Source organism: Photinus pyralis, unplaced genomic scaffold (genome assembly GCF_008802855.1).
Source record: "Photinus pyralis isolate 1611_PpyrPB1 unplaced genomic scaffold, Ppyr1.3 Ppyr1.4_LG2, whole genome shotgun sequence".
NCBI lineage: Eukaryota > Metazoa > Arthropoda > Insecta > Coleoptera > Lampyridae > Photinus > Photinus pyralis.
The window spans coordinates 39,332,956-39,347,880 of NW_022170403.1; the positions used below are offsets into that span (position 1 = coordinate 39,332,956).

Here is a 14,925-nt window from a genome sequence, read left to right on the forward strand (position 1 = left end):
GGGTTTGGAGAAAAAATTTTATGTTTTATTCGTACAAAAAATGCGTTTTCGGGACTCGGAAGGTTGCTGGACTCCGCTAACGCGTCGTCCAGCAACTATCTTCCTCGTCCCGAAAACTGACATTTTTTGTACTAATGAAACAAATAACTATTTTTTTTCATTTGGGCATCGACTACTGAGGTCATTAGCCACTATAACCACTTTAAGTAATTACTATCATACTTTCAAAAGCAGATTTATGTCTTTCATAAAACTAAGTATTTTCCTCATATTATCGGTTTCGTTGTTAAGACATTGTTCTATATTATTGGCTAATTTGTATTTCCGTCTTACGTCAGAGAATTGTATTAAATTTAAAACAGCGAATTCAACATAAAGACCAAATTACTAAAAACGGTTTCCTAATGTAACAATTTACAATTAATGTTCGAATAAATCACCATTAACTGCAATACAGTAACCAAGTCGATCATAAAATCCATTTCGAACTGCTGCTAATTGATAATTGGATATCTTTTTGTTTTAGAAAATTCCATGGCATCGCAGTAGATTATTGAAAAAGATGCGGGTTTTATTTTTCCAATGTTCCGTCTTCATATGAAAATGCCACTCATTTTAATGTGTGCGAAGTCAGTAAGCAATCGTTATAATAGAAATAAATCTTGTAAACGCACCATCATCTCTCGGTTCCAAGTGCGAAAGCCAAATGATATTCACAGCTAAATTAATTATCAAACAAACTGAGGTGGTCATGTCAAAGAATAAGATAGTCAAAGCTTCCAATTCAATTGCGGCGATCATACTGTTTCAAGAAACATGATACCTATTCCTCCATTTAACCAACTATAATGGCTTGTTGGTATAGAATGAGACAACAGCACCTTCAATAAACTGGAGCGAAGAATCCGTGTAAATCTTTCACTAAAGAAAGCCAAGTTGGCAAAAAATCTTCGTATTTCAATGGAAACGGTAGTTCATTATCTTCAGAATGACAAAAATTCATAGATGTCATCGTCATTGTAGGTACCTATACGCAAAGAGTACCCTTTGGTGTAGGTAAATAGGTAAGATAAAATAGATTATTTAGAACCGGTTAAAATAGTAAGTAGGAAGGTATTGCTGTTGGTAAATGGTAGGAACAAATAGTCATTATTTATAAACTTTATAAATGAAGCATACTATTGCGGTATACATAATTAACCTTAACCATTAAATAAATCGTAAATTAAATGGATAATTTTGCATTGCATGATGGAGATCTATTTCGTGTTTAATTGACTTAGGACTTATCAAAATTAGCATACAGGTACATCTAGAAGCTATTATGTACGATTTTCTTCTGTCTTCTGAGTCACTTGCATCATAATCGTCGTCCTCCACAACCATTAGAACCACTTTAAATTCTAAGCCCTTCACACGCAATGCCCATGATATAAGGAAATCATTCACTGCCTTATTGCTGATAAAATCTTCGACATCACCAACGCCTCTAGGTCTGTAACCATTTTCGACAAAATGGTTGTCTATTTCTTCATTTATGGCTTCAGGTACAAAATTGTCATTAACAAGAAAAGGAATAATACATACATCATTAGGTTTAAACCCTTTGGTGGCGCATAGATCAATTACAACGTTCACCACAGTTTCCTTAGTTTTAGTCTTATCATTTATCTCAACCCAAAATGCTGGTGGGCCAAGTATGTGATGTCCATGTGTTATATTGTTTAGATTCATGTTAACCAAAACGGATTTGGGCAATTTTGGCATGGGATCGGAATAATACTGCTTAAATATGTTGAATATGTAACCGGTAGATCGCATCACTTTATTCAGAACAATTGCCGGTACTTTCAATACCCTTGGCGAGTGCTTTGGTAAAAACAAAGAGGCTTGATTTATATCGACCAAAAACCACAACTCGCCCCATTTCTTGTTAACGCACTTTTGCTTACTTTCACAGTCAATAAAGGAAATTCTATTACTTAGAATGCACGTGGTTAATGTACAGTTGTCGTCGTGGTATCTTCGAAAAATAGTCGATAAAGTCTTTGTCATGATGCCGTCATCAAATGACAGGCATATAGCCTCCGCTTCATCCATGAATATATGTTTGTAGGACTTTTTATTTCGAAGTAAAAAACCTGTCTGCGATATGTAAAATCGAGCTGTATCGACGAAAGTGTCCAATCCCAAAAGTTTCAATTTTTGTTCAAAGTCACACCTATAGGTAACATTCAGTAATAAGGCACGTTTAAAAGTGTAAGAAAAGTATCATACTTACTTAATTCCTGGCCAATAACAAATGTAAAGTGCTCGGTTGTCAGAGTTTAGTTCGCCCAACTCAAAAAGCTGTTGCAGTTTCCTTAAAACTAACAGCGTTTTGCCTGTACCAGCAGCACCGTGAACCACTAAAGGTCCTCCTCCTGGTCTGGAGCATCTATCATTGTCCAAAACTTCCAGCTGTTCTCTATTCAATAGAGCCAACATGTCCCGATGGATTTCATCAACGAATACTCCGCAACTTAAAACAATGTACCTGCAAAAAAAAAGGATATGGGTAGGCTTACTTTACTAATCCTCAAACAGAGAACAAGTTGCTATAATTTACGCTAAGTAGGTATACTTTTCCCAGAAGTACCTATTCCATGTCAATAATTTGTACCGATTGCACCCATTTCACAAAAATCTATTTCTATATTTACGATACGTGAATAAGTATTACCATTGTATTTATATAAACGGTATTACTATAGTAATCCCGAGAGTAATCTATTTTTGACTTCCCTTTTCAATCACACCTCACAAGTTGCGATCTTATAGTTATGAGAGGGTTCACAACTGTTCAAAATATAAGAAGTGCGCCATATTGAATAATAAATCTGAATTATTATTCAATGGCCATATGTAAAAAAATCCCTAGAATAATCACCCCCGAAAAATGTCCTACAAATACAAAAATGAAAGGCCCCCTTGTTTTTCGTTAACCGCAGACCTGTTACGCTGGTCAATCAAATATATTGCAAAAATTAAAGGAAGCCCAATGATTTAAGTAAATACCTAGATAACATTGTGGTTCTACAAACCGATATTGCCTCGAGAATCAGCTTTCTTGATTGAATTTTCTATGGCGTGTTTTCTTGGACGAAAATATTTTGCGGCGCCCAATTTTTTTGAAGAGTATTCCGAGTACGACTTTTTCAGAAACGAATATTGGAAGGTTCTAATTTTTCGAGGCGTATTTATCGGAGAGGCGGGGACATATTGTCATTTTGTCTTGTCGATTCATCGCATTTGCGAAATGATGAAAAATCAGTTTTAAGTTCACAAAAAGAAGATGGGTAGTACAAAAACTAGATCCTGATTCTTGCACTAACATACACCCTATACTCTTATTTAAAAAAATTGAAAAAAAGTTTATATCGCCTTATGGTGACTAACTTTAGCGCATTTTCCATGAATTGAGCAGTACTTCTCGAAAGGTTATATAACGGAATATTTATGTGTATACAAAAGAAAATAAGTTATAGGTAAGTGACTGGTGTCCGAAACCTCGATTTTTTCCCATTTTTTTAAATTTTTCTTAAATTGAGAATTATCGACTGCACAGAAAATATTCTGCCACTGTCTTTTATAGAAGATAAAATTACCTACAACTTGAACCCAAAAGCAGCTACATAGGTGTAATTAGTCTTGAGACACAGCTTGTCATATATTCCATATATTTTTCATAAAATTCCCCAAATGCACTTTTAGTCATCTGCATATTATTAATACCTAATTATTATAATTATTAAAAGGCTCTGGGAATATTTCCTAATATGAACACATTTGTACAGGGGGTTGAGGAGGCACCGCCTCTCCCTTCCTGTTTCGCCGCACGCGTCGATTCAGACGAAAAGTATCTTCTTATACCTTTATTTAGCACGATACAGGATACTTGCCAGCAATTCTCATCCATCTCGTTCAAACGGGAAAAATGTACATTTAGTGGGCGAGGCAGACGCGTACCTGAAGCCTGACGTCATTCATCAACTGGCATCAACTGTCTGATAGCGCTGTCTGGAGCAGACATGGACGACATTTTGTACTCCTTGCAGTATAAGCTGTTTCTTCTCTCAGCTGTCAATGCAAAGGTCAAGCTGAAGAATCGTCTGCAGATAAATGTCGCAAGGGATTCGTTAATTCGGTAAAGAAGCATAAGCGAGCTGCTTAGGTTTTCCTGATCCTCTTCAGTCAGAGAACGGGAATGCAAGGGGGGTTATAACGGGCGATCAAAAATGAGAAATGCTGTCGAGTCGCCTTTGAAAGTTCAAGTTAAGTACGATACGATTTATTTCGTACTATCTAGTAATCGCCGCTTTCCCAGACCCATGATAGCTTATGATACGGTGTTGATACGGTCTAGCTAGTGGGCATAGTAGTCCGTATCGTATATTTTCCGTGCCTGATACGTTCCTGTTACGGTCATGGTACGGTACGGTGTAGTGGGCAGATACCTTTACCAGACTCAAATGGGTCTGGGAAAGCGGCGATTACTAGATAGTATGAAATAAATAACTATTTCCATGTAAACAAAAATTCCAAAGGTGGCTCGACAGCAACTCATTTTTGGTCACATAATACTCGTATTAAGGATGGGTTCATATAGGTCTCCGTTCATACGTTTCCGCGATTTGTCCGTTAGCCAATCAGAAGATAGTCAACTTCGTATATCCTCTGTTGAACGACCTGTCATATAAACTTCTGGGAAAGGCAAAGAAAATTAATACTTTGAGAAGTCTAATACAACTCTACAAAAATAATTAGAGAGAGAGAAGTAGGTAGATCCTGAAAAGGGAACATAGCTAGAAAACCATAGGGCGAGATGATTCTAAAAGAGGCTTCCAATATGTATAGGTACGTTAATGCAACAGAAGTGGATTGAAAGATAATAGAACAGGAAAAAGTGTGAAAAATGGCACTTAAAACAGAAATATGCATTCATTTTCAAGACGTTAAAGAAATGAATTATAATGACTAATGAGTAACATAGAGATATGTTAATCAGGGGTACGACCGCTGGACGTTAGATCTCAGCTCTGAATTACTTAATCACTTTGTAAGAAAACGAGCCACCCGTGATGCCACAATTATTTATAGATGATTTTTATACAATACCTAACAATAAGCTTTAAGCAGCGCACCTTTATTAATTATCATTCACTTATAATCTATATCTATGATCAAGAATTTGTTTTGCGAATAATTCTTTATCGACCTAAGTAAAATACTTTATATTAATCGCGAAGGAAGATGATTGGTTGATTTTTATAGTAAATAATTAGAGACAGCTATTAATGGTAAGTCTGTAAGGCAGTCTGGCGACACTTTTGCAATAAAAATGCAGATTTGGTTTCTTGGGGCATGTATCCTGTACTGCATATTTCATAGAGCACTTTCTGAGAAGTTTAACAACAAATATTTATTTTCTACTGCCTATACAAGAAGATGTAATAGGCGTTAAACCTGTAACGAATGTCACTGGCATATCCTTACCTGTTTAGCAACGTAATAAAATGTTTTTCAGAAATTCCTCTTGATGTAATTATATTATCGACGAACCAGCGATCAAAGTTATTTTGATCCGATAAGTTGTTCTCAAATACATGTAAATTTGCATCCTCCTTCCATCTCTTCATAATTTCTTGCTTCGGATCGCGGGTTAATGCACTTAAGAAAGGCCACATTATGAAACATTCTATTAAACGTTCTTCTGGGTATATTTCTAACACTCCCTGTAGGACCTCCATGTGATCTCTAAGTTGATGCTGTGCAGATCTTTTATTGTTTTTTATTATCTTTGCATCGCTTGTTACATTGACATTATTAATTACTTTGGTGCCATCAAATGTTGATTTAACTTCGGCCAAGGCGACGGAATATCGTTCTGCAAAGAAGAAGTTTATTAGGTACCTACATACGAGTATAATATACACATTAATTTACGCGTACGGTAATTTAGTACTTATTACCGCAATAAACAAAAGGTATTAATACGATCAAATTGCATTTCATTCACTTTGGCTGAAATCCACTACATGAAACAATAAACATGTTAATAAGTACGTAGTCTTGGTCTTTCCTAAATGTTTATTGTGAAAACTTTTTCTTTTGGTTACATAATATACACTGTGTCTAAGGTAAGGAGGGGCACTATTAACACTCTAGGAGATCTAGAGAGATACAAATTTGGGAAAGTTGTGCAATCAAAGGTCTGATATCACGATATCATATTCTTAACGCCCTTTTTATTCTGAATGTAATTATGTATGGCCCATACAGTATGGGACTTTACGGTTTAATTGCGGGAGCCAATAGGTGGTCCCTTTGCCACTTAGGAAAAGTTCCACATGTACCGCTTCATAGCAAACTTGAACGAAAGAAAATCTGGCGATAATAAGGTATTGGTGAAAGCGAGCGCGGTTGCCACGATCTCTTCGGACCTAAAAGTTGCGTTCGTCCCATTTACGTCGGCTGGAAAAACCGAAATGCGGGTTTTCTATTGGATGATAGGGACGCCAATTGAGGTCATTGCGTTCAGAAAAGAAGGCCCTTTTCCTTTAAATGTCGTGCCTTTAAAATCTCTCATGAGATGTTATATTTGTGGATGCTAAATATGTTTAAGATCGTTTGAGAGCAAGTGTTTAATGGTACATATTTAAGAGCTTTGGAAGCTGCTTTGAGCAATTGAATTTCTACTTATAATATCTTATTCTTTTAGAGAGAATCTTTAAGGGCCTTCAAGCGATTTCCATGTACTTTCAAGAGCTCTCTAAACACATTTTGCTTCAGAAATCTGCAACAAACCTGAGTGGGCTTTTTATTCTTCTTAAAACCTACATAGTGCAAAGTATTTGTCCATAAGAGCCTTCAGGACTATACCAACCTCTCAGATGATTAATTTTTCTTTATGCTTTAACAGGTGGTCGCCTACCCGGTTACAAAAATTTGGTTTTGAATTTGTATTTTGATAAAACATATGAAAATTTACGCTTATACCGCTTGATAGCGAACATAAAAAAGTATGTCTGGCGATAGATTAGTGATAACAAGAAACATGTTGGGAAAGGTGAGCGCCACGCCGCGCCGTTGCAAAGATTTTTCTAACCTAAGAGTTTCGTTCTGTTGTGTTTAAAATCGAGCACGTGACAAAAATGCAGGTAAAGGTAAGCTAATCGATGTTGTTGCGCTCAGAAAATGGGTCCCTTTTCAGAACTACTAACGGGGGAGATTCGAATAGTGAGAGAAGTGGAAGAGCGATCGCTCTAAGCTAATTTTGGCGAGTGAGCACGTAGTAATTTGGGTACGCTAATTATTATTCTTGGTTTATATCTTCATATGGGTGTAAAGATTTGCGGTTGTAACTCGAGAACCAGAACGAGAGTGAAGTCAATCCGGATGGTAGTAAAGAATTAGCAGTTTAACTTCGGTTATAAACATATTAAGTAGCGGGCACTCCTAAATCTCGCGACGAAGAAACACTTTCGATTCGTATTTACGAGTGGTAAAATATAGGCGACGGAATATTTTCCAGTCGGATACCCGTTTTTCAAATAAAAAATGGAACCATATCCCGCGGGGTTACGCTATCATTGAAAACGTTCAGCCCTAAGGACTCTTAGGTACTTTTCTATAAAACAGATGGAATCTTGCCTTCCTGACGAAGATTCCATGTGTAAGTGCTATGGGCACTATACGTTGTGAGGAAGGACGTAAAACCGGGATGTCGGGTCGGGAGGTATGGAATACACGATTTTGGAACTTGTAGGGAAATGAACATTGAATCATTCCTTTTTTTCTAGAAGGGTTTACAGAATTCCGAGTCGGTGTTAAATATCACTCTTTTGGTTTTTTTTAGTTTGTTTTTAACGAACACATCTTATTGCTTAAACTTATACGTTATCATGAAATATAATTTGGTATCAACAAATAATCGAGCAAATAACCGCGTTTTGCGTTTTTGACGACACCTAAAAATTTGTCTTAAAAATAAGGGCCTTAATAATGTCCAAGTTTAGACGAGAAATCCAATCGCCAATTTTTTTTTCTCGAATAATTTTAAAAATAAAGTGAGATAAACTTTAAATGATACGGTATTTGAAATCAGTGAAGAATTGTAAATCATTTCTAATTTAACTTTCTTTCTATAATACCAGGTGATTCATTATAGAAGTGAGGACAGTTTGAATTTCCCGCAAATCAAAAAAATTATGAAGTTCTGATGGTTATTTATTTAATTGCAGTGGTGTATCATCATGCTTTCAGTAAATCGTTTACTTATTTATAATCTACAAATACTGCTTCTGTTTTACCACAAATTATAAACTAACACTAGACACAGTCAGGTTTCTTATATATTTTAGTGCTCAACTCTAAAAATTGTTCAAAATGGCAATAGTAATAAACCGCAAATGGCACACGACAATTAACGGCGACACTGGTTTCTTAAATGACTATCCTGCTCATGACAGAAAAAAATTACTAACGAACTTCAAACCGTCAATTTAATAATGCAAAAAATACTAAAACCTTACGCGCGAAATTCAAGCGATCATCACTTCTAATGAATCACCCGGGAGCTAAAATATCAATACTGAGCTTCGAAATATGAAGACATTCTAAAGCATTCGACGAAATTAGCTTTAGCTTCCACAGTTTATAATTGAAAATTATTAAATACATATAATCAAAACCCCATCAGATATTTAACATAAAAACAAAGAAAGGTAACCGTAACAGGCCGATAGAAAGCCAACAACGAAATTACAAGAATGACACAGTAATATGGGGTAACGTAACAGAACGTGTAACTTCAACCAAAGGGTAGGATATAACGTATAATAATTGTTTCCTGCTCTCAAAGGTATAATATTATTCTCTTTGCTTCAATGCAATAACCGAAAACTTACCTACCGGTCGCTAGTTTAGAACTTACCTTTGTGTTTGACGAAAATAACGAAATCGTGCTCTCGTATCATTAATTTGCCAACCCTTTGATTACGAAAGGAATGTCCAGCATAACTTGCGCTATGAAAAAAGGTCATCCAAAGTCCATCCAGTCGTGTTGTGTCTGCAAGACCCGATAATCTTGTAAAGACGACTTCTTCAGCAAGACTCGCTTGCTTCTCTCCGCAATTTTTGAACTTGCTCGGGATGCTATATACAGCATTCTTACCGTCTTTAGCTTCGGGGAATTCTCTTTCAATGTACCTGCCAATCAAAAAAAAATATATTCTCACAGTGTATGAATTGAACATGAGCTGCCTTCACATTTATTAGTATTCAATATGCAATTTAATTACACTTTCATTAGTTAAAATCTGAATTAAAGACAAAGTTTTTACGCTCTGCAATATGTGTATCAACTTAAATATTAAATGCGTCAATACGGAGTCTTATTGAATAAATTTAATATGGTCTACGTACCTAAACCCCCAAGTTGGTAAAGACGATGAATTTTAATTAGACGCATTATAAAATTTATATAATAATTGTCGTAAATAATACGCGACGAAACAAGTTAAACTACTCTGTTACTAAATTTACTTTTGGAATTTAAAAAATCTTGTTCTCTGCGGCGATTTTTTATAGACATTGTCTATGAGATTTTCTCAAAGTTTCTTGAACTTGTGAACGCGTCCATCATTACGAATTTAATTAAAAATCAATAATCTCTGTCTGTCGTTTCAATATAGGTTTAGTTTAAACCTTTGAGTATAGACTACGTTATAATCAAAGGTTTAGACTAACAAAATTTAAAGCTAGGTATATTTTAATGGTTGTTTGAACTGCAAAAAAACATTTTTAACTATTTATAGCATAAAGCTGTTATAGATGCTGGGATTAGATTACACCCGAATTATACAAGGTGTTACAAGTTACAGTGGAATTGTCTATTTTTAACAGGTTAAATACCTTTGTCGTTGCAAAAGCTATAGCAAATGGTTTAATATATTGCCAACGATTCAATCAAAGAGTATCAGTAAGGTTACTTATTTTTACATTCTAATAACTGTGGTTAATTAGCTTACGATCAGTTACATAATTTATTTTACATAGGTTGTGTTAGTTACATCGTTATTCGTTAGTACTCTCTTTACCCAAATGTAATACTGAACCCATTTAACAAAAGCAGATTTCTGCCTATTCAAATAGGCAATTTCATATTCAATTTTTTGCCATAATTTTTGTTGGAAGTATTCCATCCTTGGTAAGCTAAACGGTTTCATTTTATTTCATCATGGCTCAACCAGCACATCCGCCATCTACAGAAACAATTTTGATGATTTATCGGTCATCACGCTAAAAAAATTATGACTTTGTCACCGCCCTCTTTTTAGATGAGAAAAATTGATTTATTCTTGCAATAACTTTATGGTGCGTGATCGTAGAAAGACATTGACATAAAGGGGGAACTTTTTGTCTGGAACACTGGCTAGGTATACGTATATCGCCAAAACAATATATTTTAAATGAAGCTTTGTCAAATGTACTTTGTACCTACATACGTAGTCTGTGGTCAGTGGCGTACTTTTGCATGGTCAAGGGGGACATATTTTTTCAAACGCAATCGCGAGTTTTCATTCCATATTATCATAAGATAAACTAAAATTAAGGAAAACAGTTGTATTTTATACCTAAGTTTACTGGCTTGATCATGTTTTTTATGTTGTCATTTTAAAGATTCATTCTTTAATAGCACCTTACGAAAAATAGTTGGCCATCCTAGATCTGTAGATGCACGCCACTAAATAATTTATGACAATTTCTCCGAAACGAAACGTATTGAAAATCTCTCAACTGTGTCTTGTACACCTCAGAAAATGGCAATGAAGAAGTATCTTTCATTGTGGTTGTATCTGCTCAAATATCAGAAAAAAATATAAACGAAATCGGCAAATTTCGGTTATTTTGGCATATCTTCGGAAGTAATCGGAATTTTCTGTTTTTTTTTAAAGCATGGTAAATCGATAAGTCTTTAATTGCGCATCTTTTCTCTAATTGGATCATCGTTGTATCGTCTATGGTGTCGGAGATCCCCATAGACACAGTGTATATCGACCTGTATCTCGGCAACGAAACATTGTAGAACCTTAGGGTTTTTTGATTTTCAACAGGAAGCTAATAGTTTCACTAACTGTCGACTGATTGATGATTCGTTCGTTCCGGAGCCTTTTATAAATTGATTTAGATCGTTTCAGCATTAGATATGTACAATCGCGTTATTTTTACGTCACAGCCTGATAGTTACTGATCTGCCACATGAAAAATGCGCTGAAGTGTAGTGATTGGCACTCTTTTTAACTTGTTTTACTTAGTTTCCCAACGCTCTTGGTGCATAAATAACGATTTCGACATGTTTTGATAAAAATCCATGCGGTCGCCAAAAATAGATCAAATTCATGTTTTGGTCAATGAGATAATGCTCTTGGTCTTTTTTCCAACGCTTTTGGTGCATAAATAACGATTTTGACATGTTTTGATCAAAATCCATGTGGTCGCCAAAAATACATCAAATTTATGCCTTGGGCATTGAGATAATGCCTCTAGTCTTTTTCCTAACGATCTTGGTGCATAAATAACGATTTTGACATGTTTTGATCAAAATCCATGTAGCCTCAAAAAAATAATTTAACATCTTGGAATCACACACATACGGTTATCAAATGTGCACGTGATGTACTCTTTGAGCATCAAAATAATGCCTTTGAAAGCTTTTACAACTCCAAATTCATGTGTAAAGAATAATTTTGGGTACATTTTGTTCTAAAGGACAAAGTCTTATAAATAGGGTGTACAAATACGTTGCCCTTAGTTTCTTAAGAATAATGGAGCTTTGTACATTCTTGTTTTCAGTATATGAAGCACTAAATAGTAAACACTGCGACAAAAGAAATGAGAGATGTATTTTTTCAGAATTTTGTTAAACAAAACAAATAGTTAACAGAACACTTGGTATACTAAACATACAAAATAAAGAAAGATTAAAAAAATAGGTATAAGCGAAGATCTTGCGTTGAGTATGCTGACATACCTACCATGTGATATTGCTGGTTCTTCAGAATCGGATATTTGAAAATACATAAAAACTATGTATTGGTTTGACATGGTATTGATAACAAAAACAAAAATCGATACACAGAATACTTAACTATGCAGTGTGTTTCAACTATTGCTAACTTTCTTATATAGAGTGTCCAGGAAGTAGGGACGACTATTAAAGTGCTACAAAACTTACAAAATGTATTGAAAATGTAAATTATACACGATGAGTTATATGTTATACCACAGATTTAAATATACTATATTTAAATCTGTGGTTATACCTACCTCTACTCATCTCTCTCGTGAAGGCGCCCTTGCTACAGTTGTTTATGGACGATCCAATTCCAGTTACGAGTACATAGTTCAATGTGGGAAGGTCATCAGATGACAAACATGAAAAACCCACAGCTGCCAACCGTCACACGACAAAATTTCAAATTATGTAGTCGCTACTTCCTAGACACCAATTATTATTGGAGCTACACAATCAGTAATGCCCGTTTGCACCGACAAATTTAAGCCGAGCTTAGCTTAAGCGTAGCTTAAAATCCATGGCAACCATCGTCTCAAAATCGTTGCCATGGATTTTAAACTACGCTTAAGGTAAGCTCTCCGCTTAAATTTGTTGGTGAAAACGGCCATAAATGCAACAAATCTGTCAGTGGTGAAATTCTAGAAACGATTGGCCATCGGGTTATCGATACATGTATTTTTTCTAATTGTACCCTGAATTGTACATATTTTGAGAGTAAATTAAATTCGGGATAAAAAATATTATATCCACTCTAAAATAAATAATAGCAGAGATACATATTAAACATTTAACCTAATGACTTTTGAATACCAACGTAAACCAATAAAAAGAAAGAATGACTTAAGTATGTTGCTTTCAAATGGTACAAAAAAATAATACATTTTTTTTTTAATTAATATAACGATTAGTGTAGGCACTTTTTGGAGCGGCCTAATTTCGCATGGTGTGATATGTTAGGAGGAGTATTAAAAATAATCGCACTGGCACCAGTATTTCTACGGTTTTAATATAAAACCTAATTATGTCTAATACTTAATTGCACAATTAGGTTTTTCTCTCACAAGAAATTCCACAAGTGTGAGAACAATCATCTATTTAAAAAAACCATCATATACGTATTGTAGCGAACTTTCTAGAGCGATATCAGGGCGTCATCACGTCGCTACCGGCGATACTAAATGAAAGCGGATATGACTAATTCTTTCTGTAACTTATGATAAGTAGGTATGCCTTCTAGACGATTGTGCTATAAATGTGACTAAAAGTAAGTGATATATAGTATTTAGATAACTATTATAAATTAATTTGATAAACATAAATCACGTAATTAAATTTACTACGGTAATGTCTACAGGTTGTGACAACAGCGCTACGGGATGAAGATTGCAGCAGTGTTGTTACAGAAGTTTTCGCCTTCGAATCCAAGTTTTGATAGTTTGATTTGATGTAGGTATTTTTTTTTAATACCTATGTATTAAAAATACATGCTCGATAACATACACAAGTACAAAAATTCTGTTTTTAATGCGCCATATACATTTATGAAATCAACTACCTACTTATTCATTTAGAATGGAACTACATAAGAATTCCAACCATTTGAACGTGGCAGTATCTCATGCTTGATGTATTTCAAACGTAAGCAGCTAATGCGGTTTTGCTTTAATCGCATTGAGGAAGTTAAGCAATAGAAGACAATTGGATTTTATATTTTACAATGCGAATAAAGACTAATAGTTTTTTTTTTGTTAAAGATAGGCAAGGATGCTAAGTGGCATCTAATCTACTTATTGGGACGTCAAATCATGCGTTGATATCTACCTATCTATCAAATTGGTAGTGTTAAGAATTATAGTGGCTTTGTGCAACGGATAAGTTTCTTTGAGAGTTTTATTGCATTATTTATAATGTATTTAAGCAGTCGAGTGGTTGCAATTCTTTCGAGCTGAAATACCTGGCGGCCTTGAAATTTTAGTAAATAATGAAGATTGTTTGACTTCGTTTTTTTTGCAATTCGTGCCGGCCGCAAGGAACTTTTCAGGCGGCGTATGTAGGTACACACAATTTTAGCATTAACACTTATCTAGTGCAGAAAGAAAATACTTACTTAAATAGATAATCCTTAACGTGTACACCATCTTGTTGAGAGGGTAAATACACACGATCTCGGCATTCCTGGTCGTTGCATCCCATCGCTAACCGCTATCATTTGCAAGGCCAACCTGTACGACTGTACATGCCAATATCCAATTTATCACTGTACCTCTAAAAAAATGTTTATATATCACCTTATCTTGTCAATGGTTTTGTATTATACAAAAAACGAGAACGTGTATACGGTTTATGTTACTCTCAGTACCCCTTCTGCTGGTTACACAATTAGTAATTTAAACTCGGGGATTTTTGTGTACATTTACTCATTTACATAATACACAATAAATACCTAATGTTTACCTTTGATATGAGTGATGCAATATTGCCGTAATTGTCTACTAAAGTGAAATAAACAAATTTGTCATTGAGTTTTATCCTAGCACTAATAAATTTATTTGTGTGATTCATATATCTTAGATTATTAATGAAATCATTATCGCATACCTGCCTACCGATTACGTACTCATATTCCACCAATTTAGCTGTAGGCAATTTTAAATTAACACCTAAAACAACAAGTTTTAGAAAATCTACGTGTACAGCTAATCTTATTGGGGGTAAACCGATCTACCACAAGATTACCAATTACTCCTACATTTTTCGATTTTCGAAATATATTTATTCCGATCATTTGTTGGTACATTTGGCATAAC

At 34.9% G+C, this 14,925-nt stretch overlaps 1 protein-coding gene across 1 annotated transcript; it reads right to left on the bottom strand.

Annotated features, from left to right (window-relative positions):
• Positions 1–1,146: 1,146 nt before the first annotated feature.
• On the bottom strand, positions 1,147–14,500 carry LOC116164744. The gene is made up of 6 exons (XM_031478961.1): positions 14,436–14,500; positions 14,226–14,383; positions 8,975–9,249; positions 5,536–5,926; positions 2,282–2,536; positions 1,147–2,221 (listed from the first exon to the last, which is right to left on the bottom strand). The coding sequence occupies exons 2-6, from the start codon at positions 14,309–14,311 to the stop codon at positions 1,210–1,212; spliced, it is 2,019 nt and encodes a 672-aa protein (XP_031334821.1). The 5' UTR covers positions 14,312–14,383; positions 14,436–14,500; the 3' UTR covers positions 1,147–1,209.
• Positions 14,501–14,925: the final 425 nt, after the last annotated feature.

What these genes read in the sequence shown, in the direction of transcription:
- LOC116164744 (XM_031478961.1), bottom strand. Translation starts at nt 14,311, where the DNA reads ATGGGATGCAACGACCAGGAATGCCGAGATCGTGTGTATTTACCCTCT. An exon ending in GTTAAGGATTATCTATTTAA is followed by an intron (nt 9,250 to 14,225) that starts GTAAGTATTTTC and finishes TTTGATTGGCAG; the next exon opens with GTACATTGAAAGAGAATTCC. An exon ending in TGTTATTGGCCAGGAATTAA is followed by an intron (nt 2,222 to 2,281) that starts GTAAGTATGATA and finishes TGTTACCTATAG; the next exon opens with GTGTGACTTTGAACAAAAAT.